At 45.7% G+C, this 20,627-nt stretch overlaps 1 protein-coding gene across 3 annotated transcripts in view; it reads right to left on the bottom strand.

Annotated features, from left to right (window-relative positions):
- COG7 (component of oligomeric golgi complex 7) overlaps positions 1-17,844 on the bottom strand; it is a 63,627-nt gene extending 45,783 nt beyond the window's left edge. The window contains exons 1-4 of one of the 3 annotated variants that reach the window (XR_013995949.1): positions 17,512-17,731; positions 11,302-11,450; positions 10,891-11,007; positions 4,911-5,079 (exon numbers count right to left, since the gene is read on the bottom strand). Coding sequence is in view for 2 of the 3 variants with exons in the window: in XM_081090212.1 (XP_080946338.1) it covers positions 4,911-5,079; positions 10,891-11,007; positions 11,302-11,450; positions 17,512-17,680 (604 nt within the window). In the remaining variant the exon portion in view is untranslated. Of the gene's footprint in view, positions 1-4,910; positions 5,080-10,890; positions 11,008-11,301; positions 11,451-17,511 lie in introns of all 3 variants that reach the window. The other 2 variants (XM_081090212.1, XM_081090213.1) reach the window with 2 other exon arrangements.
- Between the last annotated feature and the right edge of the window lie 2,783 nt (positions 17,845-20,627).

The raw sequence follows: 20,627 nt of genomic DNA, 5'->3' as shown, positions 1-20,627 counted from the left end.
AGTCACTCCACAAAAATCGGTTTAATTATTATTCCCCAAAACAGACTGTTTTTCTACTTCTGTACCATTTAAACATGTTGTTCCCTCTGCCAAATGCTTCTCCTCACCTATCAAAATCTTACACCCAGGAGAAAATACTCATACTATAATGCTAACTGGAGGCAAAAAAAAAATAAAAATGTATATACTCTATATACATTCCTTGAAAGATATATGTATACAAAGGGGGGAAACTGGAAGAAAACACTAACAGTCATCTCTATGGGGAGTTTACTGCTCAATCTTCTTTTCTCTATTTTTCATATTTCCAATAACCTCTATACGCATCACATTTATAATAAGAAGTATTTTCAGATGTTTTTAAATCCATCTCTTTCAAGGTTCTGCACAGATTCTAGCTCCTGCATAAAAGCATCCTCCGTTTTCCTTCGTCCTCTCCTCGGTCCTGGCCTCGGTGGCTTTCACATCCCGTCTTGTAACTATCTGTGCACTGTCTCTCCGGGCCTCACCCTCGCCCAAGCTGTCCTGACGGGCAGAAACCTTACCTGACGCATCTGGATATTCCCCGTTCCTCACATTATTAATAGGTTGAAGTAAGAGTTACCGGTTAGTTAGCTCTTTGAAAATTCTTACTGTGATACCACATGGGAACCATAAAAAAAATGCAAACTCAACCCCCAGATTTGGTGGCTTAAGGAGTAAGTAAATAGCGTGGTAAACATCAGCATTCCACACAGAGCAAAGGGCTCTAAGAGTCAAGTTATGGGTCTAATGTCAAGTAATTTCTGACATGCTTCCTAGAGAGGAAATGACTACACAAAGCCCTTGCTTCCAGGATGACCGCAGGAAAGCAGAAGGCTGGTCCCTGCTGGCGCTCAATGTGCAGCAACACTGCCCCCTTCTGGCCAAAGCATAGATGCCACAGTCTTAGGATTCAATTAAAAAGAAGAAAAACCTGAGCTGACCCACCTTTTATATCTGCTTTGCTCCCCTTCATCTCTAGGAAGCCCAATAAACTGCTAAGAAGGAAAATCTGTAATGGCAACCACTGCAGAGACAATCCAGCTAAACTCTGGAAATCTGCCAATACTGTAGATACTGCTTTAATGAGTAGGAATCCATGGGTGAGGAAATTACTATTTGCCTTTAAATTTTTATTCTTTTCATAAGATGGCATAAATAAATGCATCTTTCTATTACATGTAAAATTATGCCACAGGAAGTTGATTCAACTTATCAACTGGTTGTATAAAACAAAGTAGGCATGTCTATTACAGAAACTGTCACTCTGGGAGACAAACAGAAAAGGGTATGTGTTGGGGATGTACAAATTTATCAGAGCTCTCCCTTTAAGAACTGGTAGGTAAAGAAGCATTTTACCCGGCTGGTATGGCTGAGCATCGACCTGTGAACCAAGATGTCATGGCTGGATTCCTGGTCAGGGCACATGCCTGGGTTGTGGGCTTGATCCCCAGTAGGGAATGTGCAGGAGGCGACCAGACAATCAATGATTCTCTCTCATCACTGATGTCTCTCTCTCTCCTTATCCCTTCCTCTCTGAAATCAATAAAAACGTTAAGAAGAAAAAAAAGAAGAGAAAAAGCAGCAGCACCTTGGCCTCCAGGAAAGATGACCGATTAAAGGGCACATTACTTTTTTCTTCTTTTTTTTTTTGGGGGGGGGGGGGCTTCCTGAGAGCAGAATTAGCCACCAAAAGAAACACAACACCATTTCATCTACGTTAAAGCCAGGAAAATACCTGTACTACAAACTTCAAAGAATGCAATGCAATCATTTTGGTTCAAGAGGAGTGGAAGTGCTGGGAGAGCTCTGAACATAAGCACGAAGCAGCACGCTGGAAAGGAGTGAAGACAGGGAGTGGAGGGAGGTCACGGCAAGGTGTGGGAAGAAGACCTGTGCCGCGTGGTATCACTGGGTACCCCAGTGCTCATCCACACTGGTGATCTCACACTTCATTTTAAAACTTACCCACCCTGGCCCCTGTGGCTCAGCTGGTTGGAGCACTGTCCCATACACCAAAAGGTGGCGGGTTCAATTCCCAGTCAGGGCACATGCCCAGGTTTTGGGTTTGATTTCTGTTTGGGACATGTGCAGGGGGCAACTGATCAACGTTTCTCTCTCACATTGATGTTTCTCTATTTCTCCTTCCCTTCCTCTCTAAAATAAAATAAAAAATAAACTTACTACAAAGTCACAATAATCAAAACAGTGTGGTACTGGCATAAGAATAGACAGAAGTCATAATATTCATATGCAAGCGGAACTGCAGACAAAAAGTACTCAAGGGGGTCATAACAATATTGATAAAAATACTATTTAAATCCTAAAAGATAAGTGGAAAGAACAATGGCCTGCAGACTGAAGGGTCCCAGGTTCGATTCCTGTCAAGAGCATGTACCTCGGTTGCAGGTTCGACCCAGCCTTGGTCAGGGTGTGTGCAGGAGGCAACCAATGAATGTGTCTCTCTCACATCGAAGTTTCTCTCTCTCTGCCTCTCCCCCTTCCTTCTACTCTCTCTTAAAAAAAAAAAATCAATGGAAAAATATTCTCAAATGAGGATTAAAAAGAAAAAGAAAAAGAAAAAGAAGAAGAAAAGCTTCCCAATGTTTTCCATGAGGCCAACAGAATCAGAATCATGGTACTACAACCTGACAAAATATTCACTTATGTGATCTCAACAAAAAAATTCTAAGTAAAATGTCAGCAAACATCCAGTAGGACATGAACACACACATGCACACACCCACCATGGACAAGTGGAGCTTGTTGAATTGCAGAATAATGCAACAATCAGAAATGCTATTAATGTGATGTGCCATTTTAGTAGGTTAGAGAAAATAAAAATAATATTCAATCTTTTATTAAAAGCATCTATTAAAAAGGCATTTATAAAATGTTACAATAATTTTTGTGACTAGCTAGCACAGTAGTATTGAGGGCTGACTGTGAGTTCCATTTAGGTGTGGCTCCCACCAGGGCAGGGCGGCCAGGCCTCTGCAGGTCTGACTACCAGGGGGACTGAACTGCGAAGCTCCCCGTTAGCAAACCTTCAGAGGGAGGACAGCTAGTTGTTTGGCACAGAGAGGTTATTAAGCTGCTCTCACCCACACAGAAAACTCAACTAGCCACAGGATCATTCTCAAGGGTTCTATATGGGAACAAGGGTGACAGTTCACAACTGCTGTCCCAGCTTCATGATTGAAAGCACTCCCTTTTCCTCTAAAAGGGTCCTAGTTTAATAATAAAGTATATGGTCAAACTCAGTACAATGAAATTTTATAATGTTTATATGTATGATAAGAGTTTATATATACACAGGTCTGCATATTTATATTAACTAGCTAGCTATAGATTTCCAAAAAAATAACTAATGAAGCCTGGTCTCATCACATGCAACCATCCTAAAACAAATTTAAGACAGCATACAGAACCCAAGATAGCATCTTCTCGTGACTTAATTTAAATCACTGGAAATGTACCATCATATAAACAAAATCAATACTACCTCTCAGGAGCCAGGGAGGGAAGCGTTTCAGAAAGAAGGGAGCAAAAAATATTAACACTTGTTGACAATGAGAAACAGTGAAGTATAAATGGATGAGGCCTCCAAGTTTGCTGGTGACAGTTGTTGGAGAGTTCAATGCAACAGGATGAGAAGAACATTAAACCCAGAGCAGAAGGGCTTGTGAGTGAAGGAAGCAGGAGCAGTGGACAGATTATGTTTTGTGCAAAACAAACAACTGTGGAAAAAAAAACAAATAGCTGTAGCCGAAACCGGTTTGGCTCAGTGGATAGAGCGTCGGCCTGCGGACTGAAAGGTCCCAGGTTCAATTCCGGTCAAGGGCATGTACCTTGGTTGCGGGCACATCCCCAGTAGGAGATGTGCAGGAGGCAGCTGATCAACGTTTCTCTCTCATCGATGTTTCTAACTCTCTATCTCCCTTCCTCTCTGTAAAACATCAATAAAATATATTTAAGCCCTAACCGGTTTGGCTCAGTGGATAGAGCGTCGGCCTGCGGACTGAAAGGTCCCAGGTTCGATTCCGGCCAAGGGCATGTACCTTGGTTGCAGGCACATCCCCAGTGGGGGTGTGCAGGAGGCAGCTGGTCGATGTTTCTCTCTCATCGATGTTTCTAATTCTCTCTATCTCTCTCTCTTCCTCTCTGTAAAAAATCAATAAAATATATTTTAAAAAAAAAAAAGTTATCTACTTTTAAAAAAATAAAATAAAATAAAATAAAATAAAATATATTTAAAAAAACAAACAAACAAAAAAAAATAGCTGTAAAGGTAAGAAAACCGTTTTGCTGCTGTTTCTTCCTGGTTTACCAAACATTTTGTGGGACAAAGGGAAAGGGAGAGTCAGATAAACATATGTGTTGAAATAACACTGGAAAGTAACATACCCACATAATGTTCTTTGACAAGGGTCACAACTTATCAAGCGGTACACTTAAGATCTGTTCATTTCTCTACATGTAAATTTTACCCAATAAGAAAAAAATCACAAACCAATACTAAACTCAAGTTATTAACATGAATCTGAAGTGTTTAGGAGTGAAGCTTACTGATGTCTGCAACTTACTTTGAAATGCATCGAAGATGATGAGTAGAAAGGTGGTCAAATGGGTAGACATGTGACAAAGCAAATATGGCAAAATGCCAATGCTAGGATCCTGATGGTGTGTTTACTGTAGACTTATTTCAACTTTTCTGAACTTTGAAATTTTTCATATACAATGTTGAAAAAAAGGCAACTGCCATAAAGTCACAATCTACTTTCAATCTACATAATTTAATCAACACAGGCACTACAAAGACTGAACACTCAGAAAACCTTATATCTGTAAAGAGGGGTAGACAGAGGTGAGAAATAGCCAGCACTCACCTACAGACTGCGAGGTGAACGCTGCAACGATCTGGGGACTGGCCAAGGCCTCCAGCCTGTTCTTCAACGCCTCCAAGTGCACACACTTTTCCGAGTAGTCCGGTGTGTCAACGAGCATCATTAAGCTGTTTTGCATACCTGTTAGCTTGGAGGAAATCACGGCTATGTCCTATAAGAAGACCAACACAAAGGATACTTATTTTGAAACACCCCTGCTACTTCAGTTAATAATGGACAAAATGCATGAAAAAGCATAAGAAAATGGCCAATAAACATGTTGACTATTATTAGTACTCAAATACATATTAAAATTAGAAAGTGCCATCTTCCTAACCAATTGGAAAAACTTTTTTTAATACATTTCTTTTATTAATTTCAAAGAGGAAGGAAGAGGAAGAGAGAGATAGAAACATCAATGATGAGAGAGAATCATTGATTGGCTGCCTCCTGCACACCTCCACTGGGGATCGAGCCCACAACCCGGACATGTGCCCTTGGCTGGGATCAAACCCAGACCCTTCAGTCTGCAGGCCAACGCTCTATTCACTGAGTCAAACCAGCCAGGGCTGGAAAAACTTTAAAAAAATTATAATAGCTACTGTTTGTGAGGATACAAAAAAAGTCTGTCTGGTACCATAAATTCATATGTCTTTCTAGAAGGCAATTCAGTACCATGCATCAAGAGACTTAAAAACATTCACATCTTTGATCTCGTATTCCCTCTTCTAGAAATTTGTCTAAGGAACTTATCAGAGGACACAAAGATATTAATATGTTATAATTAACTAGAGGCCCAGTGCACAAATTTGTGCACCAGTGGGGTCCCTCGGCCTGGCCTATGGGATCGGCCCAAAACCAGCTCTCTGACATCCCCTGAGGGGTCCCAGATTGAGAGGGGGTGCAGGCGCCTGGCCGAGGGACCCCACCAGTGCACAATCGGGGCCAGGGAGGGACACGGGAGGTTGGCCAGCAGGGGAGAGACCATGGGAGGGCTCCAGGATGTGTCCGGCTTGTCTCGCCCAGTCCCAATCGGCTGGACCCCAGCAGCAAGGTAACCTACTGGTTGGAGCGTCTGCCCCTTGGTGATAAGTGCACATCACAGCAACTGGTCGACTAGTCGACTGTCTGCCTTCTGGTGGCCAGTGCACGTCATAGCAAGCGGTTGAGCGGCCTTAGCATATCATTAGCATAGTACGTTTTGATTGAACGGATGACCGGACACTTAGGCTTTTATTATATAGAATTAGTATGATTTTAGTGTTGTAATAACAAAAACCTGAAAGCAACCTAAATCTTCCATAATACTAAATAAAATGTAAATTATGGGTCATTCAAATAGCAGGTGGAATATGGTACAACCACAAAAAATTATGTTTTTGCAAAGTATTAATTACACAGCAAAATACTTACCACTAACTACTGAGTGAAATAAACAGTATAAAAAAAACCACAGAACCCTGGCCAGGTGTCCCTGCTGGTTGGAGCATCATCCCATGCACCAAAAAGGTTGCAAGCTCAATTCCTGGTCAGGGCACATGCCAGGCTGCAAGTCAATCGCCAGTAGGGGGTATACAGAAGGCAGCCAACAGATGTTTCTCTTTCCTTCTCTCTCTCCCTCCCTCCCTCCCTTCCTTTCTCTCTAAAATCAATGAACATATCCTTGGGTGAGGATTAAATTAAAAAATAAAAATAAAAAGCATATAGATATTAGAATACAGTGGGATCTCAGTTCTCTAACTTAATTCATTCCAGAAGGCGGTTCAAGAAGGAGTTTGTTCAAAAACTGAATCATTTCCTCCCCACTTAGAAATAATGTAAATTGGCCTGGCTGGCGTTGCTCAGTGGTTAGGCATAAACCTATAAACCAGGAGGTCAAGGTTCAATTTCCAGTCAGGGCACATGCCTGCGTTGAGGGCTGGATCCCCAGTGGGAGGCGTCCGGGAGGCAATCGATCAATGATTCTCTCTCATATCTCTCCCTCTCCCTTCCTCTCTGAAATCAATAAAAATGTATTTTTTAAAAATAGAAACTGAAGTTATTCTAGACCCCCAAATGATTCCCTCCTTTAACCTTTCTTATATACCGTACATGACTAAGGTACTGTTTAATCTATAAACAAACTCCCCGCTACTAGCCTTAAACGAATCACATGCAGCACCCTTCCAGGCTGGCTTCGGGTCAGCATGCAGCATCGTCACTTTCTCACATATCACTGCCTCGGAAATGCTGCCACAGGGTAACTGCTCTTCACTGATCCACATCAACAACAGGCTTTCTACCTTGCCAAGTGCCTGTGGTGAGCACACCGTTAGCAACATCAACACTTTATTTCTTTGTTAATCCTCACCCAAGGATATGTTTTCCATTTATTTTTAATTTTATTTTTAAAGTAAGCTCTTCTTTTGAAAAATAATATGTATTTTTTATTGATTTCAGAGAGGAAGGAAGAGGGAGAGAGAAACAGCAATGAGAGAGAACCGTTGATCAGCTGCTTCTTGCACGCCCCATACTGGGGATCAAGCCCGCAACCCGGGCAGGTGCCCCGACAGGGAATCAAATCGTGACTTCCTGGTTCATAGGTGGACGAGCAACCACTGAGCCACGTGGGACGGGCTCCATTGATTTTTAGAGAGAGTGGAAGGCCGGGAGGGCAAAAAGGAAGGAGGGAGAAAGAGACAAAGAGAGACAAAGAGAGACAGAGTGAGCCTGACTTGATGTGAGAGAGACACATCAATTGGTTGCCTCCCACACAAGCCCCAACTGGGGCCCGGGGATCAAAGCTGCAACACAGGTACTTGCCCTTGACCATGAATCGAACCCAAGATTCTTTGATGAGTGGGCCGATGCTCTAACCACTGATCCATAGCAGCCAGGGCAACATCAGCACTCTTGATGGCCTCTTTATGTTTTAAAATTGTGCTAACCATCCATTTCACCAGCAACAAAAGCAAAAACACACACAAAAATATTCACAGCACAATTTTCTGAGATGTTAAGAAGGTGAAGTTTAACAGTAACCTCACACCTTGTGCATTCTCTCCTTTGTGGCCTGAGAAATACAAAGGATTGTCAGGTCGAGAACCGAAAGTTGTTCGACAAGCATTTTTTCCATGAACAACTTGGTCAAGAACCAAATTGTTTGAGATGGCAGATGTTCAAGAACTGAGGTTTGAATGTATATACAGATTTATGTCACCTATAATATATGCATAAATATAAAAATATATAAGTACAAATATGCACAAATACTTAAAAAAAATACCTAATAGACATAAAAAACATATTACTAGGGAATATGAATGGGGATCATTTTATTTCCTTCCATGTATTTTTCTGAATTTTCCAATTCTCCTAAGACACATATATTATGTTTATAATGAGAAAAGTAAATGCTATTTTTGTAGAATTAAGGGTGTAATAACTAACTGCATGCCACCTCAGCATTCCACGCGTCTATGGTTTGTCAGACAATGTATTAGGGGTGTGAGACACAAAGATGAGGGAGGTCACGGTGCTGGCCTGGAGTTCACAGAGTACTGGGACAGGAGACTGCGATACAGGTTAAGACGTACAGGAGCACAGGTGAGGGAGCACTTCGCGCTGCCTGTGCGAGGCGAGGGCTAGCGGAGAGTAAGAGAGGAGGTGCAACTACAGCGGGGCAGACGAGTGGCGGTCTCCTGCCTGTAAGAAAAGGAAAGGAAGGACCTTTTGGGCAAAGCAGGAAGACACAAAGGGATGGTGTTAACAGTCCACAGCAGCCACGATGTGGAACTCATACGGAGCGGGTGGCCACAGGGAAAACCACACACCTGCTGTGAAAGACAGGCTATGTCCTGTGAGTGTGCGTGAGACTTATCTGGTAGAAGATGGGGGATAGAGCCCTGGTTGGTTTGGCTCGGTGGATAGAGCCTGCGGACTGAAGGGTCTCGGGTTCAATTTCAGTCAAGGTCATGTATCTTGGTTGCAGGCTCCCAGCCCTGGTTGGGGGCATGCGGGAGGCAACTAATCAATGTGTCTCTCTCATATCAATGTTTCTCTCTGTCTCTCCCTCTCCCTTACACTCTCTCTAAAGATCAGTGGAAAAAATATCCTCAGATGAGGATTAAATGAAAAAAAAAAAGAAAGAAAGAAAAGGAAAATGGGGGATGGAGGCCAAGCAGCGTGACTCAGAAGCTGAGCATCGACCTATGAACCAGGAGGTCCCGGTCTGACTCCTGATCAGGGCACATGCCCAGGTTGTGGGCTCAATCATTCTCTCTCATCACTGATGTTTCTATCTCTCTCTCCCTCTCCCTTCCTCTCTGAAATAAAAAAATAAAAAAACTTTTTTTTTTTAAATGGGAAGGCAAGGGACAGGAAAATGACCAGTGCCAATCTATGCTTTAGAACAGCAGTTCTCAACCTGGGGGTCGAACGACCCTTTCACAGGGGTCGCCTAAGACCATCAGAAAACACAGATATAATTACATATTGTTTTTGTGATTAATCACTATGCTTTAATTATGTTCAATTTGTAACAATGAAACTGGGGGTCACCACAACATGAGGAACTGTATTAAAGGGTCGCAGCATTAGGAAGGTTGAGAACCGCTGCTTTAGACCTCACGGACCACCGGTTGCCGACCGCTGGTCTAGCAGGAAAACGACTGGGAAGCATGACTAGAGTGGTGGCAGGGGAACGAAAAGGACAGATAACTGAGGAGAAATAAGAGAGGGACGGAGAAGGAGCAAGCAAGGACTGCTGAGGTTGCATCCTGGACACTGGCGTGGAAATGATGCTGTTAACCAAGGCAGGAAGCTGAAAGAAAGAGCAAGAGGAGGGTAGCCCAGGACAGAAACAATGACTTCAGGTCCTAAGTGCCTCGGGGGAGTGCGGCTGGATGCATGTGGGACTGTGCGCAGGCAGTTCTGGATAACAGGACAGTGGGAAGGAGAAAAGCAATTAGCATTAGTAGTTCACTAGGGTTAAACTCGGAGACCGTACTTAAATCCATTCTCTCTCATACACACGCTAAGAATTCAGTAAGATTTGCAACCTACACCTATAAAGCCAGATCAACTGGACTTGTCTGCACCCTGTAAGGCTCTGAAATAGAAGGGGAGGGAGTATGGTTCTGTTGTACATAAAGGCAATGATAACTGGCCCTGGCTGGTATGGCTCAGTTGGTTGGGTGCCACCCTGTGCACCAGGAGGTCGCCAGCTCGATTCCCAGTCAGGGCACATGCCTGGGTTGCAGGCTCGATCCCTGGTGGGGCACGTGCAGGAGGCAGCCGATAGATGTGCTCTCACATCAGTGTTTCCCTCTTCCTCCCCCTTCCTCTCGCTCTAAAAAAAAAAAAAAATACAAGGTGCAAAGCAGTGCTCACACTTGTGGGGGGAAAGGGCAGGGAACAGGTATGTGTGTATCTGGAAGGACGGGCATAAAGATGATAACAGAGTTTGTATGGGAAGTAGGGGGGTCAGGGTTACGAGAAAGACTTTTTGTTGTTGTTTATTCCTCTTTACTAAAGTTTTTCCCACATACACTTACCACATTTTTAAATTTTTTAATAATAACAAGAGATGATAAATAATCCATTTTGCTTTACAAGTAAAAGACTTTTCCATAAGACCTCATCTCACTTCATCCTGATACGCAACTTTCACTACTTTCCACACCTGGCAGCCCGGGAGGGGCTCACTCCCCGCGCCCTGCAGTGTGTGAGGCCCCTCTGCCCACAGCCCACGCTCTCCATCACTCCGTTCTCTCTGCCTTTTTATAGGGGCTTCTCCTGAATTCGCTCTCTGGGACTAAGAGGGTGCGAAGTAAAGACGGTGGGAGTGCTCAGAGCACCCTCAGGCTGTCCCTTCCCCTGTCTGAATGCTTCTGTCCGTGGCCATTTCCTACCTATGGCTGTGAGTGAATGGTATCTCATTCGTTTCCCCAAACCTCCAGTTCCCTGAACAGACTGCACAACATCCCCTGAACAAGACACCTACCTGAGTCTTGAATGTCTCCTCAATGTCAGCACTCAACGTGCTCCACTTGTCTGCTTCCTGCAGGGACTCGGCGGCAAGCTGCATCCTGGACTTCACCTGGTCGATTTCTACCAACACCTGAAAGGGAAGGGGTCAGAAGCCAGGGAAGCAGCTGTTCCATTCTCTCTGCCTCCCATCAGGGACTTGAGACCTGAGCATGTGCCACGCTCCTATCTCAGGGAGCTTCTGTGCCCCTCACACCAATCACATGGCTACATGTCCAGCGGGTGCTGCACAGATGAATACACTGAAAGAACGCAGCACGAGAGCAGTCTGAGTGCTTGGTAGAATTCTGAGCTAATGCTGGCCTCCACTCTGAGAGTGAACGTCTTCCAAAACCACGAGTCAGCGTTCGGACAGGAGCCAAAATACCTGCATTGACTGCGATGTGTCCTGTTCAAACTTTTTAATGTCCTCCTTGACAAGAATCATTTGTTCTTTCAGAAAAGACGCCTCCTGTTTAAGGGCTTCGACATCACGGAGCACTTTGGGCATGTTCTGAAGGGCTTGATGACTCGTTTCTGTAGCAAAAACCCAAGAACAGAAAGAGGAACCAAAGGTGAAAATTGGACCAGTCACCAATGAACAATAAAAATCAGGCAGGACGGGAGCTGTCTATTAACCACACCATTTATTGACCCTGAGAAAAATGGGAGTTGGAGGGAGCCATGGCAGTGTTTCTCAGTAGTTCGAGCATTGGCCTGTGCACCGAAGAGTCTCAGGTTCAATTAACAGTCAAGGGGCCCGAGCTGGTTTGGCTCAGTGGATAGAGTGTCAGCCTGCGGACTGAAAGGTCCCGGGTTCAATTCCGGTCAAGGGCACATGCCCAGGTTGCAGGCTCGATCCCCAGTAGGGGGCGTGCAGGAGGCAGCCAATCAATGACTCCCTGTCATCATTGATGTTTCTATCTCTCTCTCCCTCTCCCTTCCTCTCTGAAATCAATAAAAATATATTTTAAAGAAAAGAAAAGAAACCAGTCAAGGGCACATATGTACCTGGGTGCAGGTTTGATCCCTGGCCCAATAGAGGCACGTGCAAGAGGCAACCAACTGATGTGTCTCTCTCACATAGGTGTTTCTCTCTCTCTCTCCCCTCCTCCTTCCTTCCTTCACTCTGTATGAAAATCAATGGGGAAAATTTCCTCTGGTGGGGATTTTGAAAGGCAAGGCTGCGAAGGAAGGAAGGGAGGAAAGAAGGGAAGGGGGGAGGGAGGGAGGGAAGGAGGTAGGGAGGGAAGGAAATGGGGCTGAAAGGAGAGCTGGCCTCTGCCAGGATCATATCCTCCAGACTGATGGGCGAGAACCATGATTGAACACAACGCGCACCATCGACTTGACCCACTTTCAATTGTTTTCCACCATCAACTGAGTTCAGTTTTAACACCCTCTCCAAGGAGAGTGAACGAAGGACTGACACTAGGGGAATGCCAGCTATGAGGCAGGTGCTTTACATACATTCTACCACTTACTGCCCATGCCAATCATTGACAGCCACCTCTTACAAATAAGAGAACGGAGGCACAGAGAGGGCAGGTAACTTGCCCACGATTTCACAGAGCTGACACCAAGCTTTACAGCTCTGCAGACCACCAGCACCTGCTGCGGGGAAGTTCACACGCAGGTCCCCAGGCCACCATCCAGAGTTCCTATGTAGTAGATCTGGTAGGAGACCAAGTGAAATTGAGACCAAGGAACCCGAATTTTTTAATGTCTCGAGTTTGAACACCTCTGCAGACCAGGATGTGTAATGGGGGGGGGGGGGGGTGGTTAACAGCAGACCCTTTGGCCCTTTAATGAGATGTTCACTGGGAATCAACCACAGAAGCCCGGTCTCCGTGCCACCAGGGGCTGGAGACCTCCACGTGGTGCAGACGCCCTTCGGGAGCCTGTTCACCCAGCTCCGCCTTGGACAACACCCAGTGTCCAGCACGGACCCACGGCAGGTGCGCAGACTGAGAAAACAAGGCCAGAACACGAAGGTTTCCTCAGCGCACGTTTTCAGTGCTACGTGCTAGGCTCAGAGTCACTGTGCAGGCCTGGCTGGTGCCCTGGGTACCTTTCTCCCTCCCTACAGCCCCCCAAAAGGTAGTTCCCTCTTACACCCAATTTAAAACTATCACTTTTAGGAGTTGCCTCTGGGGGGGTAAGGGTTAGACCTCACTGCAAAGAGGTATGGGGGCACTGTTTTGTGATGGTAACATTCTCTATCTTATGGAGGTCTGAGGTATCCGAGTTATATACTTGTGAAAACTCATCAACTCATCAGATAACATCCATGCATTTCATCTTACGTAATTTTTATCTAATGAAAAAATCTGTGCCCTGGCCGGTGGCTCAGTTGGTTGGAGTGTCATCCATGCACCAAAAGATTGTGGGTTCAATTCCCAAACAGAGCACATACATAAGGTGTGGGTTCAATACCCGGTTGGAGGGTGTACGGAGGCAACCAATTGATGTTTCTCTCTCTCCTTTCCTCTCTCTCTAAAAATCAATAAAAACATATCCTCAGGTGAGGATTAAAGGGAAAAAATAAAATAAAAAAACTGTGAAGAAATACTGAATTATAATTATAATGATTAGGGTTCTAATGGAAATATTTAGGGATGAAGTGTACTGTGTCTGCAACTTACTTTAAAATCTACATCAAGTCCTGGCCGGTGTGGTTCAGTTGGCCTGGGCACCAAAGGGTCATGGGTTCAATTCCCAGTCAAGGGCACATACCTCAGGTGCAGACTCTATCCCTGGCCCTGTCAGGCCGCAAGCAGGAAGCAACCAATCAATGTGTCTCTCTCACATCTATGTTTCTCTCTCCTGCCCCCACCCCACCTGGTCCTTCCTCCCCTCCACTCTCTCTAAAATAAAAATCCATAGAAAAAAATATCTTCGGGTGAAGATTTAAAAATAAATAAAAATGTACATCAAAAATATAAGATGGATTAAGGATTACATGGATAGATTTGTAGCATCTGGACAGTGGATAAATGCAGGTTCACTATAAATTCTCTCGATGTTACTGTATTTAGTTCAAGAATCTGCCCTCATTCTTTTTCTCCCCGTCAGCCTCATTCAAACCCATCAGCAGAGCTCCCCTTTTTCCTCCTAAAAATGTCTTACCCTTTCTCACCATCTCCACTGCCATAACCCCAGAGGAAGCAACATCATCTGAACTTAGCAACAGCCTCCAGATGGGGACACAATCAAACCATGTCACTCCTCTGCTTAAAAATCCTCCACTGCCTTCACATTACATTCATTTTAAGTAAAATCCAAATTCTTTCTAAAATTGATTTTCAAAGAAAGAGGAAGGAAGAGAGAGAAACATCAATGACGAAAGAGCATCACTGATTGGCTGCCTCCTACACGCTCCACACTGGGGATGGAGCCCACAACCCAGGCATGTGCCCTGACCAGGAATCGAACCTGCAACCTTTCTGTGCACAGGACAGGTTGCCTCCTGCACGTGCCTGACTGATGCACACTGGCCGGGGCCCGAACTCTTTAATGTGACATTAAAACCCCTGAGTGATCCAGCCCTGCCTACCTCTCCAACCTAAGACGGGGTCTGTTCAACAGTGTGACTCTAGACCCGGGAGGAGTTTGTGCCCAAAAAATATTTGCTGACAGCGAATGAGCACATCCATCCTCCAGTGAGGGCCTCGCCATCTCCTGCCAGCGCCTCTGAGTAACTGCTCTTCACTGCAGACTTGGGCCTTCTCTCATCTTCCATAAACATCCACCTCCGAAAGCTTCTCACTGCCCATGGGATGAAACCCAAACCCTAGGACAGCCAAAAAGGCCTTCACAGCCCTGACCGGTTTGGCTCAGTGGATAGAGCATCAGCCTGAGGACTCAAGGGTCCCAGGTTCGATTCCGATCAAGGGCATGTACCTTGGTTGCAGGCACATCCCCAGTAGGAGGTGTGCAGGAGGCAGCTGATCGATGTTTCTCTCTCATCAATGTTTCTAACTCTCTATCCCTCTCCCTTCCTCTCTAAAAAATCAATAAAATATTTTTTTTTAAAAGGCCTTCACAGTTTGATCCCAATCTACTCTCCAGCCTTATCTCCAGCAGAAGTTTCCCCCATGAAAGCATGATCCTCTAATAGTAATAATGATGATGATTTTATTGATGGAGCTCTGTTTGAACTCTCACCTTTCTCTGGACTGACTAGGACTTTTCATGGCCACAAACAAGCCTCTCCCTTTAATACAGAGAGGCTGCAGAGTACATACATTGGATAAGAGCCTGGGCTCTGCAACCCGTTGTCTGGGTTCAAACCCAGACTCCCCCATTCATTAGCAACATGATGCAGGACAAGTTACTTCTCTCAGCCCCAGTTTCTCGAGCCACAGAGTGGGAGTAATAGCTGTACCTACTTCTCAGGACTATTGTCCGGCTTAAAGTAGGTAATCATGCCAATGAGAGGGCACTGCTAACCTTTTGGCAGGGACATTTCGTCATTGTGCAGCCCTTCACTGTGGAACATTAGGCATCACTGCCAATCCTGGTGACATTCTCCACCACTTCAACTAAAAAAATTCCCTGCCCTGACCGGTTTAGCTCAGTGGATAGAGAGTCGGCCTGCGGACTCGAGGGTCTCAGGTTCAATTCCGGTCAAGGGCATGTACCTTGGTTGTGGGCACATCCCCAGTAGGAGGTGTGCAAGAGGCAGCTGATCAATGTTTCTCTCTCATCAATGTTTCTAACTCTCTATCCCTCTCTCTTCCTCTCTGTAAAAAATCAATAAAATATTTTTTTAAAAAAAACACATTTATTAAAATAATTCCCAATTTCCAAATATCCCAGGGAGAGGGCAGGCATTACCACCCTTGGTTGAGAACCACTTGGTTAATGCATGTACAGCACTTAAACAGTGACTGACACACCAAGGACTCAAATATTTGCTATTCTTAATGTCCTCCCCCTCTGTGCCCTGTGAAGCCTTCCTTGACCAGAGGTACTTGCACCCACTTCCAGCTTTCCCAGCTCAAGTTCTAGTCTCAGTAAAGCCACCTCATTGTCAGCAGACTGCTTCCACATCGTCCCCAGGACAAGCTCCAGAAGGGACACTTTCCATCCTCAGTGCCCATTTCGTGACACACACACAGTAGAAGCTCAATAATCAGTAAAAGATGCAAAGCACAATAAAGAATCTGAAGTGAGCCCTAACTGGTTTGGCTCAGCGGATAGAGCATTGGCCTGCAGACTGAAGGGTCCCAGGTTCGATTCCGGTCAAGGGCATGTGCCTTGGTTGCGGGCACATCCCCAGAGGGGGGCGTGCAGGAGGCAGCTAATCAGTGTTTCTCTCTCATCGATGTTTCTAACTCTCTATCCCTCTCCCTTCCTCTCTGTAAAAAAATCAATATATTTTAAAAATTAAAAAAAAAAAGAATCTAAAGTGAAATCAGCGTCCTTTTCCATAACCTTTGTTAAAAGGTCTATTTACTGGGCCCTAAGCTTCCAGGGTCCTAAGCCTGCTGACCTCGTCTTTCCCAGAGCTCAGCAGGGAGACGGGCACAGTCCATACCGAATAGAGACAGTGGGTTAGTCACGTGGAGGACTTCCCAAGATGGCTGCTGGTGTGTGTTATTTTTTAAAACTAACTACCCTTAAAGAACCGTTGCAGCCTCTATTCTGACCAGCCTGGCTTCCTCGCTGCAAGGAATTTGCAGGAACACAACGCCGCCCAGGTGTGTCTTTCCCATACGCCTCTGACATGTGTTTACCAAATGTAAGGATCAGGTGATTATTACTTAACTAGAGGCCCAGTGCACGAAATTCATGCACAGGGGAGGGGGCAGTCCCTCAGCCTGGCCTGTGCCCTCTCACAATCCGGGACCCCTCAGGGGATGTCGGGGCTAAACCGGCAGTCAGACATCCCTCTCGCAGTCCTGGACGCTGCAAGCACCAGTGACCATACTTTTCATACAGGTGAAAGGCATCTTGCTGTTGAATAGGCAGCTACATTTTTTGCCCTGATTATAAAAAGCAGTATATATAACATGATCCTTCTGAGGCAGTGGTACCATTTCCCCCATCTTACGGGTGGAAAAACTGAAGCAGAGAGAAGTTAAGTAATTGGCTTTGTCACACAGTTATAAGTGTCAGAATCAGGGCTGACCACAGAATGTGCAAGCCAGAGTCCATGCATGTCCTTGCTGCATCATCCTGTTTTTTCAGTGCTAGAGTAGCCTTGCCAGGTTTTAATTTTTAAATCTAAGACACTGTTCCCAATAGACGGGGTAGGGTCCCTAGGCCTGGACCGCGATCAGGGTGATCTGTGGGGCCACCAGCTGGGCAATCGCCTGCTGGAACCCTGGGCTGGTTGGCCTGGCCCCGCCCACTCGCCGGCCCCGCCCCCTGGTCGGTCCAACCATAGGTCAATTTGCATATTAGGGTTTTACATAGATATACTTTTATAGTAGGTATCCTTAAAATTAACTCTTTTAGCTTGCGTTTTGTAAGGAAACCACAGCACCACCCGAGGTGGAAAGAGCAAGTGTGGGCCCGCGCGGGTGGACGAAGCCCGGCTCGCCCCTCACCGCGGGAAGCGCCCACGTCCGCCGCCCGGCCCGCCGCTCACCCTCCACGGCGTGGTTCACCTCCTGGATGAAGAGCTGCAGCTTCATCACCAGCGTGGCCGCGTGCCCGTCCGCCTTCCCCGCCGCCGCCTCCTTGGGGCCGGCCCTGAAGGCCGCGTTGATCCACTCCTTCACGTCGAAGTCCTCGGCCAGGAACCTGGAGTAGTCCATGGCCGCGGCCGCGTCAGCCAGCCGGCCAGCGGCCCGGAAGGGCCCTCGTCGCGCGCCGTACTTCTCCCGGAAGTGGGGGCCGTTGCCTTAGAGAGCTCGGGCGCGCGGGGCGGCCGGGAGCAGGAGGCGCGCCGGCCGCCGTGCGGAGCACGTTCCTCCGCTGCGCAGAGGAGCCGAGGCGCTGCCAGTCCGGGAGCTGGGCGGGCCCTGCGGGGTGTGAGCTCAGGCAGCCTGCACCCCGGCACCCTTTGGGGGACAGAGGGGCGTGGCCGGCTTCTGCCCACCGCCCTTCCCTCCCGGCCCAGCGCTCTGGCCGCACTCACCTGTGGCCCCTGAGACACCCAGTCCGCAGTCGCTGCTTCCTGCAGTGGAAAACGAACAAGGTGGGCACCTCAGAAAGGAGACCTGGGAGGCCAGGAGAATCCTGTCACAGGAAACAAAACAGAAAGCAAGCAGCCGGCGGGGCTCAGTGACGGACCGGGACTCCGGTTCGATTCCCCTCAGGGCACATGCCCCTTGGGGGCTCGGTCCCCAGCCCATGGATGATTCTCATCATTGATGTTTCTCTCCCTCCTTCTCCCTGAAATCAATTTGTAAAAAAAAAAAAAACCGTAAAAGGAGAAAACACCCTAGTGTGCAGTTGTAACTAACTTTTGCGCTTCCCATTCTCACGGGCAGCCTCTGGGAGTGGAATGGTAACTTGAAGACCTGCATCCAGCGTTAGGAAGGCTGCTGCACTCGCCCCTGGGAGCAAGCGATCAAGCCCCACGTCTGCTCAGAAGCCTGGGGTGCCTCCAGGTGCCCCTTCCCTCCCCAACAGCGGACACTCTAAAAACAGCTTTTCTGCGTTCTACATTTACAGGACATAAGTCACCCATTGTAATTGTACAATTAAGTGACCTTCAGTAAATGCAGAGAGTTTCTGTCTCCACCAGAACATTTCCATCAGCCAAAACACTCCGGGCTGCCCACATGCACTTCATCTCTGCCCCCAACCCCAGTCCTAAGAAACCACTAATGTGCTTGCTACACATTTACCTTCTGGGCGTTTCAGATACATCATATACTATGTGATCTGCATTTGCTTCTTTCACTGAGCATGTTGTTGGGTCCATGTTGTACCATGTATGCTGCCGAACAGTATTCCACTGTGTGGCTATGACATATTTTATCCATTTCACCAGTTGATGGACATTAAGGCTTTATTGGACACGTTTTCATTACTTTTGGATTCCTAGGAACATAAGTGCTAAATTTCAGATAAATTTAAGAAACTGCCACCTGGCCGGTATGGCTCGGTTGGGCGTCGTCTCCTGTCCTGAAAGACTGCCAGGATTTGATTCCCAGTTGGGGCACATACCTAGGTTTCAGGTTCAATTGCCGGTTGGAGTATGTATGGGAGGCAGCCAATCGATGTTTCTCTCTCCTCCCTTCCCCTCTCTAAAAATCAATGAAAATATTTCTTTTAAAGAGATATGGTTTGCAAATATTTTTCCTAATTTGTAACTTGTTTTTTCCCTTTTTTTATTTTGTATAATCCTCACCCAAGGGCATTATTTTTAGAGGGGAGGGGGAGGGGAGAGATGTCATTGGCTGCCTCCCAAATGGACCAACTGGAGATAAAAACCCGCAACCTAGGTAGGTGCCCTGACCAGGAACTGAACCCACAACCTTTTTTTGTACAGGATGACACTCCACACCGGCCAGGGCCACTTTATTTTGGTATTTATTGGTTGATTTGAGAGGGAAAGAGAAACATCGATTTGTTGTTCCACTTATTTTTGCATTCATTGGTTCCTTTTTAAAAATAATTTTTATGGATCTTTGAGAGAAAGAAACATCCATGCGAGAGCATAACATCGATCAGTTGCCATTTGCAGGTCCCCTAGCAGGGATCAAGCCCGAAACCCAGACATGTGCCCTGGCCAGGAATCGAACCGACAACCTTTCTGTTGCTCGGACGATGCCCACCTGAGCCACACTGGCCAGGGCCATTGGTTGCTTCTTGTAAGTGCTCTGACTAGGGATCAAATCAGTAACCATGGCATATCCGGATGATGCTCTAACCAACTGAGCTACTGGGCCAGGGCCTCTTTTCACCTTTTTAATGGTGTCTTTTGAGATGCAAGTTTATTTTGATAAGGTCCATTATCACTTTTTTCCTTATATGGGTCATACTATTTGTTGTTGTATCTAAGGGGAGGTGGGGAGATGGGTGAAAAAGGTGAAGTACAAATGGGTAATTACAAATAGTCATGGGCATGTAAAGCATAGGGAATATAGTCAATAATATTGTAGTAACTGCATGATGTCAGATGGGTACTAGATTTTTCAGGGTGTAAGTTATATAAATGTCTAATCATGTTGTATACCTGAAAATAGTATTGTATGTCAAATGGAATTTTAAAAAATAAAAACTTACTTAAAAACAGATATTCACTCTGGCTGGGTAGCTAAGTTGGTTAGAGCGGCATCCTGATATGCCACGGTTGTGGGTTTGATCCTCAGTTATGACACGTAACTTTTTAAAAATGATATTTAAGAAGCAGAAAAAAATATTTACCTAACTCAAAATCAAGAATTTCTCCTAAATTTTCTTCTAGAAGTCTTAAAGTTTTAGCTTTTACATTTAGGTCTGTGGTCTGGTTTGAGTTCATTTTGTGTATGGTGTGAGGGAAAGGTCTGAGTTCATTTGTGTGTGTGCATGCAGACATACAATTAACCTGGGGCCCTTTGTTGAAAACACTTTCCTTTCTCCACTAAAATGCATTTAAGATTTTTATCAAAAATCAAATAACAAATGTTAGGGTTTCTGGATTCATTTCTGTTCTATTATCTGTCCTTATAATACTACTAAGCTATTTTGATTATTGTCATCTATAGTAATTTTTGAAATCCGGTAGTGTAAGTCCTCCCACTTTATTTTTTTTTTTTAATATATTTCTTT

Source organism: Myotis nattereri, assembly GCF_964212035.1.
Source record: "Myotis nattereri genome assembly, chromosome: 4".
Taxonomy (NCBI): Eukaryota; Metazoa; Chordata; class Mammalia; order Chiroptera; family Vespertilionidae; genus Myotis; species Myotis nattereri.
Note: the sequence above shows the minus strand (reverse complement) of the source record. Positions and strands in the feature narration are given on the sequence as shown.